This window comes from Protopterus annectens, chromosome 2.part1 (assembly GCF_019279795.1).
Source record: "Protopterus annectens isolate FY-2018-M chromosome 2.part1, PAN1.0, whole genome shotgun sequence".
Classification (NCBI taxonomy): Eukaryota; Metazoa; Chordata; order Ceratodontiformes; family Protopteridae; genus Protopterus; species Protopterus annectens.
Genome location: NC_056729.1, coordinates 655,808,782 through 655,825,256, shown reverse-complemented (window position 1 = coordinate 655,825,256; position 16,475 = coordinate 655,808,782). Strand labels below are relative to the sequence as shown.

The window sequence follows — 16,475 nt, the reverse complement described above, 5'->3', positions numbered from 1 at the left end:
ATTTCTGTTATATTTTGGAAACTGTCCCATGGACTGCAGTCTGCAGTTTGCAAGTTTACCAAATGCTATATGCTATAAGCGTAGTTCAAAAGGTACAACAGGTTTCAGTAAGGTTTCCAAATGTTATGATTTATTGTTACAATGACCCTTCTGCAGAAGATAATACAGTTGGAATTCACAGATTCATAGGTAAATACTAGGCTATTCATCTGTAGACTCTTATAAGCCTAACCAATAACTGAAGGTTAGAATCAAATCCTGTACTTTATGTGTGTGAGGTAAAGACCTTAACCAGTATGTCAAACCCCATCCTCTTAATTTTCTTAAGTTTTAACATAATAGTAGTTATATCAGGAAAGGTCAATGTAAGAGTAAACTTACCCACTATCCATCCCCTTAAGGAAATTGAAGATTTATGATAATTGCTATTACTAAACTATTTTTGAAGGTACAGTTAGAATTATAGACAGCAGCAAACATATTTCCTTCTGATGACCGGGAGGAAAGAATGGGATAGGATTCAAGTATCTGTGGCTGTATCTGGTCTGCAACAAACATATTTTGTTGGGAGGACCTGTAGAGCTTGGAAGATAGAAGATGATCTTATTAATACTGGCTTGATACATATTTCCCTATAAAGACCAAGGTGGCAGAATAGGATTCTTGCAACACTGGCTATATGTGAGTGTCTTGCTGAACAACCACCATACCTTAGGGCATTAATGCAGAGACATTCTTGAGCCTTCTAAGGAATAAAGATTCAGCTGATGATAACTTTGTCTGGGTAAAAGGAGAAAGTAAATTGGGTAAGCTTAAATGGTATGATTTACTATTTCAGTGAACTCTTCTTGAAGATCTACTGTTACGGCAAATCTCTTAGCAACTGTGCTTTCTTTTGTAATCCAGTGTACCGGGACATATCTCTAATGATTTCTATATAGCACATTTCCTAGTGAAAGTGGAATGTATGGATAAAAACTTTAAATAAAATGTTTCCTAAACTGTTGTATTATGTGTGGTGCCTTTGCAGAGTTCAAGTTCGGGATCGGGAGATTAAAGTAAACATCTTTGACATGGCAGGACATCCATTCTTCTATGAGGTGAGTACGATGTTTTATGAGTTACATATGGATTGGTTTTGTTAATGGGAAACATTGATGTAGTATATATGAATGAGTTAACACGATAGATGGGTGCAAAATCTTTTTTCATGGCGATCCATTCTCTTAACCTCTTTCTTGGCGAGAGTCATTATGAAAATGTGTGCTCTGGAGTAATAAATGCACTTCAGTGGAAAAACAGTTCAGAATGTGTGGACATCCTTGCAACTTTCCCCTTCACATCAACATACTGGAGATGAGAACAGTCCTACTGAACCCACCAGGCATTCAAGGAATCCCTCCCAGTGAGTATTCTAACCATACAGATGGATATCATGGTGGTTGTGTGTTATATGAATAAGCAAGGAAAACCCTACCCTTGTATCACAAAGCTGTAACAGTGCAGCAGTGGGTACTATTCATTAATTCCTTACTATTTTTGACATCCATTTACTTGGCAGACATGGTTAGCAAATTCCTGTTGCTGCAGCGAGTGGTCCCTCAGCACCTTGGTGGTGAATAAGATTTTCAGAACATGGGTAAAACTGTATTGTAATCTGTTAGCTTCATTGAACAACATCCGATTCTTTAGTGGCACTATAGCCTACAAGTGGCCATCTGAACTTTAAGTTTCCCCCATTTGATTTGATGATATGATTTATTCAGAGAGCAAAACTCCACAAAACATTATTCTAATGGTTTCTTAATGCATGCAGTGGATTGGGTTCCCATTTCTGCTTCTAATGGTAGAGATGTCCTTATTCTTGACTCCCATGAGAATGCTAATGGCCTTGTCCATCAAACAAGTCACATTAAGACAACTGTTCCCTGTAGTTTAACCACTCCGTTGCTTTACTTCCAGCAGCTGGGTACAAGTCTCCTTTTTCCTGGTTGAGTGGTCAGTATACTCTCTATTTTCCAATTGTTTGGCACAAGGAAAACATGTAGGGCTAAGGGACAAGTAAACACATTTTTCATCGAGAGCTAACTCCGAGGGCTTAGATCTCTTTTCTGATCATATTCCTGTAGTCATGGAGAACACCACAGATAATTTCAAAACTGGTCTACATTTTTCTTTCATTAAAATGTATATGTCTGTCATATATAACTTCTATAAAGGCCAAGAATCCAGTTACTTAATTTTCAGTATGCAAAGCCTACCTCGGAGGCATTTTTGAGACCTCTACTGTGAGATCCATTACAGCCTTGAGACTTAATTTGCTCTGTAAAAAATTGATTGTCTACTTTTGAGACATCCAGGTCTGTAGAATTAAAGTTCATTAGTTGGAAGACGCTTTTTTTGGTAGCCATGGTTTCAGTTAGCTTGATTTGTGAACTTTATATTCTTTCTTTGGAGATGCTTTATCTGTTTACCTTTTTTTTTTCACAATGATGGAATTTCTGATAGAATCAATATTTTTTATGCATAAAGTTTCAACTGAGTCAAATTTAAGTCATCACATAAATTTGCTTGTATTCTTTCCAGTGTGCTCTAATGTGGAAGAATATTTGCAGTATTGCGTGGATGTTCACTAATAATTGAGATATTCTGGGATAGAAACATAAAGATACCCATATTTTTGTCTGCTGCCCTTCCTAATTTCTGGTCTACAAAGTATCCAAACTTAACTTGGCTAGATGGCTGACTGACGTCATTAAATTCTGTTGCTGTTAGTAAACCTTTTCCTCAACTTTATAAGGCCCATTCTCTTAGAGGCTTACCCCTTCAGTAGCTTTTTTTTCAGAAATACAGTTCTTAATGACATTTTTGCAGAGTGGCTACATTGTCAGATCTTAACATGTATGTAAAATTTTACAAGTTAAATCTCCTTTCCAGACCCTTCTTTTGCAGCTGTTATTATCTAGAATATGTTTTCCTTTGGGTCCATCTAATAGGGTAACCTTGGGTATCTGTCTTACAAGTTACCAAGGATGGAACTAGTCTTATCAGTTATGAAAGTTATGTATTTACTGCAATGACAGATATGCAACTGTATGTCCTTCCTTGGTAGTGACCATTCCCATCTTCCCCCACTTGCATAAGAAAGTCACCTTTGTAATATATTATTTTCTGTAACATGTCTAAACTCATAGCTGGAGAGAATTTGTGCTTAGAGAACTGGAAAGCAAGGTAAAAGGAATTGAAAGACCGCCAAAAAAAGAAGAAATAGATACATTTTGGAGAAGTATCTATGAAGATCCTGTGGAACATAACAAAGATGCTAAATGGATACAAGAAGTAAAAGAAAGATTAAGAAGTTTAAAGGTACAGGATATGAAATGGGAAGAAATAACAGCCAGAGAGACTGAAACAAGTTAAGAAAAGCCTCTGACTGGAAAAACCCATGCCCAGAGGCAGTACCTAACTTTTGGTTAAAAGTATTAACATCTTTGCATGAAGATTTAGCCATGAGTAAGAACTGTTTATATGTGCATCCCAAACAGACACCAGCCTGGCTAACAACAGGAAAAACAGTGATCCTACTTAAGAGTGAACCTGCATGTTACCCTGAAAATTATAGGCCAATAACTTGCCTTCCAACTACGTATAAACTATACACGTGAATTGATGCTAACAGAGTTTATAATCATTTAGAAGAAATCTCAATTATGGCAGTACAACAAAAGGGCAATAAAAAGTGATATGGAACAAAGGATCCTTTGTTAAATAAAGTCATAGTGGAGAACTGTAAAAAGGGGAAGAATCTAAGTATGGTATGGATTGACTACAAAAAAGCATTTGGTAGTACCCCACATTCTTGGATAAAAGAGTGCTTAAAATGTATAAGATGCACCCTACACTGATTGACTACACTACAGTGACCATGAAACAGTGACAGACCACTTTGCAATTAAGCCATGATAAAGGACAAACCATTATCCCAGGGATAAAAATTTAAAGGGGGATATTCTGGGGTGACTCTCTGTCACCATTGCTATCCTGCATTGCCCTTAACCCATTAAGCTGTTTACTTAGCAGCTTAGGCCATGGCTATAATTTGGCTCCTAGAAAACAACAAAGTGTAAAGACTTCTCGCCTTCTCTTTGTCAATGATTTAAACTGTATAGTTCACCAGATGAGGAACTGAAAGCACAACTGCATGTTGTCCAAACTTTTTCAGATGATATAAGAATGTCATTTGGTCTTGATAAATGTGCAAAAGCAACCTTTAAAGCAGGAAAACTGCAGCACCAGGAAAACAAAAGTTTGGGACAATAATGTGATAAAAAAGAATTTGAGCAAGAGGGAATATGTAAATATTTGGGAACTGATGAAGGATCAACAATAAAACATGAACAAATGTAAATAAAACTTAGTAAGGAATACTTTAGAAGACTTAAATTAATCCTGAAAACAGCATTGACATCTAGGAACAAAATCCAAGCTATAAACCAATTTGCTCTTCCTGTCCTAACTTACAGTTTTGGAGTGATTGACTGGCTCCAAAACGTGTTGGATAGATTAGATAGGAAAACAAGAAGAATGCTTCATGCTCTCCTCTACAGTAACATCCTCCTGGTAAGATCCGACCATAAAGTGGTCACTTTCGAAGTCAACAATAAAACATGAACCCTGCTATATCTATAGCAGCCAGGCCCGGTTATCAATTCCCCAAGTGATGTGGATGTCCTCCAAGAGGGTTTCACCCAAACAAATAATTGGTGCCAGAAACATGGCCTCAAGCTGATTGTCAAAAAAATGCATCGTGTCCCCTGACCCCCCTGTATCTAGGGTCAAACAAAAAAACTTCTCCGAAGCTGATTACAACCTCCAGAGGGATGGTATAAACAGCTTCACAGCCCCCCCCCCCCTTAGAACTGGCACCAATGTCCAAATCTACACAAAGTACTATATGAGCACTTATATAGATGCATGGAATCCTGACAGGACAAAATCATCCTCTGCAAGGAAGAGTAAACCTGTCTGGTGGACATCTACAATAAATAAACTATATAACAAAAGGAAAACATTTCTGTCCAGGACCAAGAAGTAGCAGGTGCCCAATTGGAGGCAAACTCTCCTTAGCCTGAACAAGCAATTAAGAGCACTAGTGAAATCTTCTAAAGCCAACTTCAAGTCCAAATTTGCCACATCTACTATAGACAATCATAAGTCCTTCTTCACATATGTCCACAATCTCCAAGGAAGCACCCAGATTTGTTCAGAACAGGTCATCACTGCCATCTGAAAGGCAAAAGATACAGCCTCCATGGGACCTGATAACATCCCAGGCTGCATCTTACATGAACTCAGGCATGAACTTGCAACACCATTAGGCACCCTGTTCAACCAAAGCCTGAGTATCGGCTTTGTCCCGGACGAGTGGAAGACAGCTACTGTCATCCCCTAACACAAAGGTGGGGCATCCACCGATCCGGGAAATTATAGATCCATCAGCCTAACCAGCCTGATCTGCAAGGGCATGGAACGGATTATCCTGGACCTCGTTAACAGGGACATTGGCAACCTCCAAACATTTGACTCCACACAGTTTGGCTTTGTCAAGGAGAGGTCATATCTGTTAAATCTGGTTGACTTCTTTGAGACATTCACCAAAGCCATAGACGAGGGGAAGACGGTGCACACTGCCTACCTTGACTTAGCCAAAGCCTTCGACATGATTCCCCACTTGGGCACAATAGATAAATTTTCTCAACTAGGCATCAATCCATATGTTATCAGATGGGTAGCAAACTGGCTCATTGATAGAACCCACTTAATCAAAATAGGGGAAGCCACCTCAAGCAGTAGATCCGTAAGGAGCGGCATACCCCAGGGATCGGTCTTGGGACCTCTGTTATTCAGGATATTCTTTTCTGAGGTGCAGGTCAAAACCAGTAGGTTATGGCTGACCAAGTTTGCAGATGATTGCAAGCCAGGCCCGGTTATCAATTCCCCAAGTGATGTGGATGTCCTCCAAGAGGGTTTCACCCAAACAAATAATTGGTGCCAGAAACATGGCCTCAAGCTGATTGTCAAAAAATGCATCGTCATCCCCTTTAGGGAGAGTGACATCCCCACATATCACATTAGTAACGTCCTAAGCACGCAATCAGTCATGAGGGATTTGGGCACCCAGGTTGATAGCAACCTGACTTTTGACCACCCTGTTGCTTCCATTGTATGGAAGGCTTTCTACATGGCCCACCTCATAAGTAAGGGTATCTCATCCAGGGACAAGAAGATCATAACATCCCTGTATTCTTCCCTTATAAGGCCAATTATTGAGTACAACACCCCCTTCAGCATGTACCTTGAAAGCACATGCAGCAGCTGAAATGACCAAAGAGGTTCCTCAACAGAAGAATCCAGGGCTTCAAACATCTACCCTACACAGATAGGCTAAAAGCCCTATCCCTCTACTCAGTTTCATACAGACACCTCAGAGGTGACCTCTGTCTGGCATATAAAGCAGTCTCAGACCCTGCCTTGATGTGTCTGCTGCATATCCGCAAATTAAGCTCCACTTAAGTAACCCGCATGCATGACCTCAACCTGGCCTGTGACATCAATGTCCCAGAGACTCCCCCATCTGTGGAATAGACTCCCTCTCCACATCAAGCAGAGTACCTCATTATCTCTTTTCAAGCGCAACCTGGATAACTGGATGAGAAACAAAAAATATACCCCTGGGATTCCACCTGTCTCCATGCTGGACATGGTCTTTGGGTGCTGACTTGTCTAAATATGGGCTAAATTTTTGGCTAGGCTTATAACGGCCTCAGGGCCATTAGCCTAGTAACTTCCTATGATCCAAATGATTTATAAAAATCACTGTATACCAAGATTATATATTCCCTGTTCGAAGGAGGGATGGGCCTCCTTGAAACTGATTACATGTATAGATCTGCAATTGTGGGACTCGACACATATCTACTGACCTCACAAGCCCTAAACGTAGTGAAAGTTTTGAAACATGAGGAAAATTAATCTAAAGCAAGTACAAATATGACTCCCGTCATTGTCCATGCTGGTGTGAATGACCTGAGACGTACCTCCTTGGACTACATGAAAAGAGACATAGAGGAGCTCTCTGATCATGTAGCCCAGGCCGGCATGACAATGACCTTGAGTAGCATCTTACCCTCACCAAGAATGATGCCACAGTATAAAGACAAAATGATCAATTTTAACAATTGGCTAAAGTATTGGTGTCATTCAAAGGGGATCCAGTGTCTGTCAGCCTGGGATGACATGCTCGACAAGCCACATTGCTTCGCTATGGACGGCTTGCATCTGTCACCCCTAAGCTTTCGAATACTGGCTAAGGCTCTTGCCACTCCCATAGTGCCTTTTTTAGGCAAGGCTCAAAAGACAAACCCACCTCCATAGACAACACAAGGAAAAAGAAACTAAGGGTAATGCTGCTCAACGCCAGAAGTCTAAACCTCAAGATGCACACACTCGAGGCTCTCCTCAGTATGGAGAATATCAATATCTGTGCAGTAACAGAAACCTGGTTGAAGGCTCCCAAGAGCACCCCAGCACTACCAGGTTATACCTCATACCATGCTTTTCGGCTACTCAGACCGAACCACAAAAGGAGGGGGAGTATCCATATTCATCAAAGATACCCACACCTCCAGGTTAGTGGCACTGCACGAAGCATCGGAGACCATCCATGTGCAACTAACAGTGGGCAAAACTGCCTTTCAGTAGACCACCCTCCTAAACTCAGGAACCCCACTCAGCTTTCCTGAGAACACTGGAGAATATGAAGGTCTCTCCAAACACCATTATATTGGGTGACTTCAACTACCCAAACATAGACTGGGAGCACTACTCAAGCCCCAAACACCCTCGCCCAATGGTTCCTGGAAATTATAAACTCAGATGCTATGGAACAACTGGTCACCACTCCCACAAGAGGGGAAAACATATTGGACCTGATCATCACCAACATGGGGACTCTATGTTCCATACCAGAGGTATACCCCTCATTGGTAAGATCTGACCATAAATTAATCTCACTGGACATCCATATCCCGTCCCCACCCCCAGCCAAGGAAACCACGGTGAAGAACTTTTCAAAAGCAAACTTCACACTTCTCAAAACCGAGGTGGAATCCTTCAAAGCCCCCGGGCCAGTGGAAAATACGGCCCAAACTGCAGAATCCTTTACAAACACATTCTATGGACACCTACAGGAATGCATGGATCGTGCTATCCCAAATAAAACCAAGACTCACTCCTCCAAAGGCAGGAGACCTGTCTGGTGGATCCCAGCCATAAATAAGCTATACAACAGAAGGTGGAAGCTACTACATTATAGAGCAAAATCCCAAAAAGGATGGCATCTCTGATCAGTACTAGCAAGAAACTACAATCCTTCATAAAGTCATCTAAGGCCAGCTTCGAAAGAAAAATTGCACAAGACGCTAAAGATAATCACAAGGCCTTCTTTAGTTATGTAAGGAACCTGGGTGGCAACTCCCAGATATGCTCTGAGTTAGTGCAAAATGACAAAAAATACACTGAACCCACAGACATTGCCAACATCCTGGCAGACAGGTTCAGTGCAAACTCCCAAAAGAGCAAATGTCTATCCCAACAGAGTGTAGCCTCCCTGACATCACAGATGCATAGGTGAGAGCTGCCCTCTCCAAAGCAAAAAACACAGCATCAATGGGACCGGACGGTGTCCCGGGCTGCGTCTTACATGAACTCCAAGAAGAACTGAACCCTCACATAAAGTCACTGTTCAATCTCAGCCTTACTACAGGATATGTACCCAAGGAATGGCGTACAGCAACAGTGGTCCCACTCCACAAAGGTGGTGCCACAACGGACCCCGGAAACTATCGCCCTATAAGCCTGACTAGCCTGGTCTGCAAAGCTATGGAGCGTATCATCATGAAACTCATAAACAGACATTGGGAACCTCCAAACACTGGATCCTACCCAATTCGGCTTTGTTAAGGGCAGATCTTGCCTCTTGAACCTGGTCGACTTCTTTAAAACAGTCACCAAGGCCATAGATGAAGGGAAGGTAGTCCACACAGCCTACCTGGACCTCGCAAAAGCCTTCGACACAATACCCCACTGGGGCATCATAAATAAGCTCACCAGCTTAAATATCAAACCCTATGTCACAAGATGGGTTGCAAACTGGCTCAAGGATAGAACCCACATGGTCAGAATTGCAGGTGCCATGTCAGACTCTAAACCAGTTACAAGTGGCATCCCACAAGGCTCAGTCCTGGGACCTCTCTTGTTCGGTATATATTTCTCTGAGGTACAGGCTAACATGGGAGGACTATGGCTGACCAAGTTCGCAGATGACTGTAAACTGGGTGCCATAATCGAATCTCCGGCTTACACAAGCATCCTCCAAAAGGGTCTCACAGAGATGGATAAGTGGTGCCAGAGCCATGGCCTAAAGCTAAATACCAAAAAGTGCATAGTCATCCCCTTTGGGAAAAACAAAGTGCCCACAAATTACCACATATGTGGTAATCCATTAATCTGGAAGAAGTAATTAGGGATTTGGGGACCCAAGTAGATAGCAATCTCTCCTTTGACAATCACGTTGCCAAAGTGGTTAGAAAGACCTTCTATATAGCCCACCTTATCATGAAAGGGTTCACATCTAGATCAAGAGAGGTCATTGTGCCCCTCTACTCATCACTCATCAGGCCCATAATTGAATACAATGCCCCATTTGGGATGTACCTTACCCGACACCTGCAGCAACTGGAAAGACCACAAAAGTACCTCACCAAGATGATCAAGGGACTCAAACAGATGCCCTTCGCAGTTAGGCTAAAGAAACTCCAACTCTACTCAGTTACTTACCACCTACTCAGAGGCGACCTGTGCCTGACGTATAAAGCCATGTCCAACCCAAAATTAATGGACATGCGCCACCTCAGGAAATTCAAATCCCTTAGAGCTACACTCTCCAGGGACTTAAACCACAGCACAGAAATAAATAGGACATGCTGGAGGGACAGATTCATATCTCAGAGGCTCCCCTCATTCTGGAACAAAATCCTAATCCATGTTAGGCAGAGTCCCTCAATGACCCTCTTCAAGAGAAATCTTGACGAGTGGATGGGAGATCATAGGTTTACCCCTGGGATCTCTTCTGTGCCCCTACTAGACAGAGGCACAGTAAACTAACCTCAAAAGAGCTATCTTCTGTGACCTACTATACAGAGGCACAGTCAACTAATCTAAAAGGGTGGCAAAAGCCAAACACACTCTGGCTAGGCGTATAAATGCCCTAGGGCAGATAGCCTAGTATCAACCTATGAACCTAAGATGACTTCTCTGCTTAATCTAGCAGAACCATAGCGGCATCAAGCAGGAATGGAAATCAAACCAGAAGCAGATAAAAATCAGGAAGCAACTGAATGTGCCAAAAAACTAAAGAAAGAATATAAAGTGAAGGCAAGAAATGTGGAAAATGCATAAATATAGTTGCAAGTATAGAAAACTTCTGGAAGAACTTCATGTTGATCAAGAACGAACACAGGAATGGTTAAGGAGAGGTGAATTCAAACCAAGAGATGAAAGGTAAATATTGGCGGCCCAAGATAGTGGGCTGCATACACGCTGGTTTATAAAGTCCATTGAACATGTGTGAGAAACAGATAAATGTAGGTTTTGAAAAACCGAATTGGAAACAGTCGTACACCTTGTTGCTGGTTGTGACATACTAATGGCAGAAGGACTGTATACTGAAAGGCTTAATAATGTGGCAAGACTGTTGCCCTGCGGATTGTGCATACATTATGGTATTAAAGTGGCTGAAAAACACTGGTAATATGAGCTACAAAGCATCATAGAAAATGATGAAGTTTACATCGCAAGATCACCCTTTACCAACAGTTCATAAGATAGATGCTAGAAATCCAGATATAGTGGTCCATAAAAAGAAGACAAAAGTAGCATTGATCATTGAAATGGCCACACCCAGTGACTACAGTGTGTTGCGTACAGAGACACACAAAGTCATAAAATATCAGGATCTGCAGGTAGAAACAAGAGCAATGTGGAAGAAAGATACCCAGACAGTTCCAATAGTAGTAGGAACAATGGGTCTTATAAAAAAGAATCTACAGTTGTATTTAGATACGTTACCAATCCATGTAACCCCTTATGAATTGCAGGAGTCATTACTAGGCACATTGCGGGTGCTGCGAAGAGCGCTTTTGGCTGACATCAAAGATTGAAATAATACTAATTTCATGAACTTTAATCATACTTTGACTTAGGAATGGGGTCCATTCCTGTCATGGTATTAGAAACCCAAAAGATTTGGAGAAATTAAAAAGAGGGAATTATCAGAAAAGAGCTCTCAGTAAGAACTATTTGTCTACACATCACGAACAGACACCAACGTGGTTAACAACAATAAAAATGATACTCATCCTTGAGAGTGAACCTGTAAACCATCCTGAAAAAACATAGATCAATATTTTCCCCTCCAACAATGTACAAACTATATAGTGAAATTGATGCAGACAGAGTTTGTAGTCATTTAGAAGAAAACGCAATCATGCCAATAGAACAAAAGGGCAACAAAAGAAAGTTGTATTGAACAAAGGGTTAGTTGTTGCTAAATAAAGCAATAATGGAGAATTCTCAAAAGGTGAAGAATCTAAGTATGGCATGGATTACAAAAAAGCATTTGACAGCATCCAACATTTATAGATAAAGATGTGCTTATAGATTATAAGATATATCCTACATTGATCAGTTACATTACAGTGACCGTGAAACAGTGGCAAACCACTTTGCAGTTAAATCATGATAAAGGGCAAATTATTATCCCAGGTAAAAAAATTAAAAGGGGGATATTCCAGGTAGAGTCTTTGTCACTACTGTTGTTTTGTCTTGTCTTTAATCCATTAATAAAAACATGCACCTGTGAATTACCACATAGGTGGCAGTACACTAAACACTGAAAGTGTGATAAGAGACTCAGGGACACAGGTGGATAGTGGTCTCACCTTCGATAAACACATCACCACAACAGTCAGGAAATCCTTCTATGTGGCACACCTCATTACTAAGGGCTTTTCATCCAGAAAAAAGGAGGTCATTGTCCCACTGTACTCATCCCTCATTAGATCCATTATAGAATACAACGCTCCGTTTGGTATGTACCTCTCAAGACATTTGCAACAACTGGAAAGGCAGCAGAAGTACCTTACTAAAAGAATCACAGGCCTAAAGCAGATGCTCTACTCTGACTGCCTTAAAAAACTCCAGCTATACTCTTGTCGCATATTGGCTACTCAGTGGCGATCTCTGCTTAGCATACAAGGCCATGTCAAACCGAGAGCTGCTGGACATGCTACACTTAAAGAAATCCCAATCCCTCAGAGCCACACACTCCAGGGATCTAAACCTTGTCATCACAATAAACAAAACATGCTGGAGGGATAGGTTCCTGACACAGAGACTCCCCAGACTCTGGAATAGACTGCCCATACATGTCAAGCAGAGCGCCTCTTTGGCCCTCTTCAAAAGGAACCTTGACGATTGGATGGGAAAAAGCAAATTCACTCCGGGGATCATGTCAGTCCCCCTGCTAGACAGGGGTCCAGGGAAGTAAATAGTGTGGGATGAAATAGCCAGGGAATTGTTATGGCTAGGCTTGTATAGGCCCTAGGGCCGATAGCCTAGTACCAACCTATGAACATAATTGAACCCGGAGGACATTGTTAACATATTATGGACAAATTCAGCTGCCACTTTAACCCTCCCCTCAAACTCTTGCAAATTACTCACAACATATTACCATGCCTACACTGCCACCTTAGATCACCTCCAAGAAAGTCCTAAGTGCTCACTACCTCTGTGTTTCCTGACAGTATGCCAGGTTGTCTTCATGTCAACACCAAACACTGCCTGGCTAGATCCTTACTACATGTATTCAGTCTCAGCCTTTCCACTGGATGCATGGCAGAAGTATGGAAAACTGTTGTAGTCATCAAACTCTATAAAGATGGGGCCTGCAACTGACCCAAACAACTGTAGACCTGTCAGCTTAACTAGCTTTATCTATAAAGCAATAGGGCACATCATCAAGGACCTAACTCCCTGGAAAGAGACATGGAAGAGCTATTGGGTCATGTGACCCAGGCAGGTATGACCCTAGCCCTGAGTGGCATCCTGCCTTTTCCCAGAATGATACCACAGTATAAGGGCAAAATGATTGACTTCAACAATTGGCTAAGCTTCTGGTGTCATTCAAAGGGGATCCAGTATCTGTCTGCCTGGGACGACATGATTGAACAACCACAATGTTTTGCCAGAGATGGTCTGCACCTGTCTCCCCTGGGATTCAGGTTACTGGCTAAGGCTCTTACCACCCCTGTAGTGCCTTTTTTTAGGCAAGGCTCAAAGGACAAAACCACCACCGTAACAGGTACAAGTATGCAAAATCTGAAGGTAATGCTACTCAATGCTAGAAGTCTAAACCTCAAAATGTACTCTCTTGAGGCACTCCTAAAAATGGAGAACATCAATATATGTGCAGTAACTGAGACCTGGTTCAAGGCTCCAGAGAGCACCCCTGCAAAACCAGGCTACAACTCTTACCACACTTTTTGGCCACCAAACCAGGACCGAAACACTAAAGGTGGATGAGTGTCCAACACCTTTGCCCAACGGTTCTTGGAATTCATAAATTCCAATGCCTTGGATCAACTAATCCAAAGTCCCACCAGGGGCTCCAATATCCTGGACCTGGTCATTACCAGCATGGGAAATCGATGCTCCACACCAATGGTCAACCCCTTATTGGTTAGGTCTGACCATAAGCTAATCACCTTTGACATCCACATCCCATCCCCACCCCCCAGTAAGGAAACATCCGTAAAAAAACTTCTCCAAGGCCAATTTCATGCTACTCAAGTCAGAAGTGACAAACCTCATGACACCCATGCAGATGGGAACTGAAAGTTCGACTGCCGAATCCTACACTAAAGCACTGTACGAGCACATCCACTCGTGCATGAATTGTGCCATCCCAAATAGAACCAAGGCACTCCTTCCAAAAAAAGGAAGCCAATCTGGTGGTCCACTGTCATAAACAAACTTTACAACAGGAGGAAGAAACTGTTGCAGAAAAGACAAAAATCCCCGGATTCAAAAAACTCCTTTACCAGCCTCAGTAAGAAGCTGAGATCCCTCATAAAGTCCTCCAAAGCTAGTTACGAAAATAAAATTGCCAAAGATTCCAAAGACAACCACATGGCATTCTATAGCTATGTCAAGAATCTAAATGGCAATGCTCAGATCTGCTTTAAGCTACAACAGAATGGCATTAAATATACTGATCCCAAGGACATTGCCAATATCCTGGCAGATCGATTCAGTGCCAACTTCACTTCATCCCTCTCTCACTCTTAAAGGGCCCATCTCAATACCGAAAGATTGCCAAATTCTAGTAATCACGGCCACACAAGAAAAACCACGCTCTCCAAAGCTAAGAATACAGCATCCATGGGACCAGACGACATCCTAGGCTGTGTACTACATCAACTACAAAATGAACTGGCACCTCACCTAAGTGTCATGTTTAATCATAGCCTCACCTCAGGCTTTGTGTCCACTGAGTGGCGCACAGCTACAGTTATCCCACTCCACAAGGGGGGATCCACCTTGGATGCTGGGAACTACCGTCCCATCTGTCTGATCTGCAAGGCCATGGAACGTAGTATCATGGAACATAAACAAAGACATTGGCAACCTTCAAACACTGGACCCCACCCAGTTTGGGTTTGTGAAGGGCCGATCTTGTCTCCTGAACCTGATTAATTTCTTCGAATCAGTCTCCAGAGCCGTGGACGAGGGTAAGGCAGTCCACACAGCCTATCTGGACCTCGCCAAGGCCCTTGACATTATTCCCCACTCTGGAATCATCGATGAACTTGCTACACTGGGCATAAATCCCTACATCACTCAATGGGTTGCCAACTGGCTTACTGACAGAACCCACACTGTAAAAGTAGCGACTCCAAATCCAGCTCCAGACAAGTGACAAGTGGAGTACCTCAGGGTTCAGTCTTGGGACCGCTGTTGTTTGGCATGTACTTCTGTGAAGTACAGGCCAACACTAAGGGACTCTGGCTAACAAAGTTCGCAGATGACTGCAAACTGGGAGCCATTATTGAATCCCCAAATGATGTGGATATTCTACAAAAGGGCCTTACAGAAACAGATGCTTGGTACCAGAGCCATGGGCTCAAGCTCAATGCCAAGAAATGTATAGTTATCCCCTTTGGGAAAAAACATGTACCCATGAATTACCACATAGATGGCAGTACACTAAACATCAAAAGTGTGATAAGAGACTTAGGAACACAAGGTGGACAGTGGTCTCACCTTTGATAACGACATCACCACAACAGTTAGAAAATCCTTCTATGTGGCACACCTCATCACTAAGGGTTTTTCATCCAGAAAAAGGAGGTCATTGTCCCACTGTACTCATCCCTCATTAGACCCATTATAGAATACAGGGCCTTGTTTGGTAGGTACCCCTCAAGACATCTGCAACAACTGGAAAGGCCGCAGAAATACCTCACTAAAAGAATCACAGGCCTAAAGCAGATGCCCTATGCTGACCGTCTAAAAAACCTCCAGCTATACTCTGTCGCATATCGTCTACTCAGAGGCGATCTCTGCTTAACATACAAGGCCATGTCAAACCCAGAGCTGTTGGACATGCTACAATTAAAGAAATACCAATCCCTCAGAGCCACATGCTCTAGGGATCTAAACCTTGTCATCACAATGAACAAAACATGCTGGAGGGATAGGTTCCTGACCCAGAGACTCCCCAGACTCTGGAATAGACTGCCCATACATGACAAGCAGAGTGCCTCTTTGGCCCTCTTCAAAAGGAATGTTGACGATTGGATGGGAGATAAGAAATTCACCCCGGAGATCACGTCAGTCACCCTGCTAGACAGGGGTCCAGGGAAGTAAATATTGTGAGAAGAAATAGCCAGGGAATTGTTATGGCTAGGCTTATATCGGCGCTAGGGCTGATAGCCTAGTACTAACCTATGAATCACTCAGGCATGCAAGAAATACCTTTGGTGGTAGATTCATTCAGATCAGGTTTTACAAGGCCGTCCTTTCATTCTCCTTCATCCCAAGGCCATAGTGACCGTGGGCACATCCTGGATTGGATGTGGGGGGAGGTTCACTTCCTGCAGAAAACAGTCCAAGGCACTTCGTCTCCGAAGAGGCCAACATTGCATGTCCTGGAAATGAGAACAGTGCTCTTAGCATTGCAGGTCTTCCACGATTCTCCCCCTTTTGGGATAATTGAAATTCAGATAGTATGTCAGTAGTTTGGTACATCAACAAACAAAGATAGCATTGCACATTCTGGAGAAGTCCAACAG

General features: G+C 42.4%; 1 protein-coding gene across 1 annotated transcript in view; it reads left to right on the top strand.

Annotated features, from left to right (window-relative positions):
- Positions 1–16,475, top strand: part of DNAJC27 (DnaJ heat shock protein family (Hsp40) member C27) — a 776,435-nt gene that overhangs the window by 338,698 nt on the left and 421,262 nt on the right. The window contains exon 3 of the mRNA XM_044062395.1: positions 1,031–1,100. Within this exon, the coding sequence (XP_043918330.1) occupies positions 1,031–1,100 (70 nt within the window). The remainder of the gene's footprint in view (positions 1–1,030; positions 1,101–16,475) is intronic.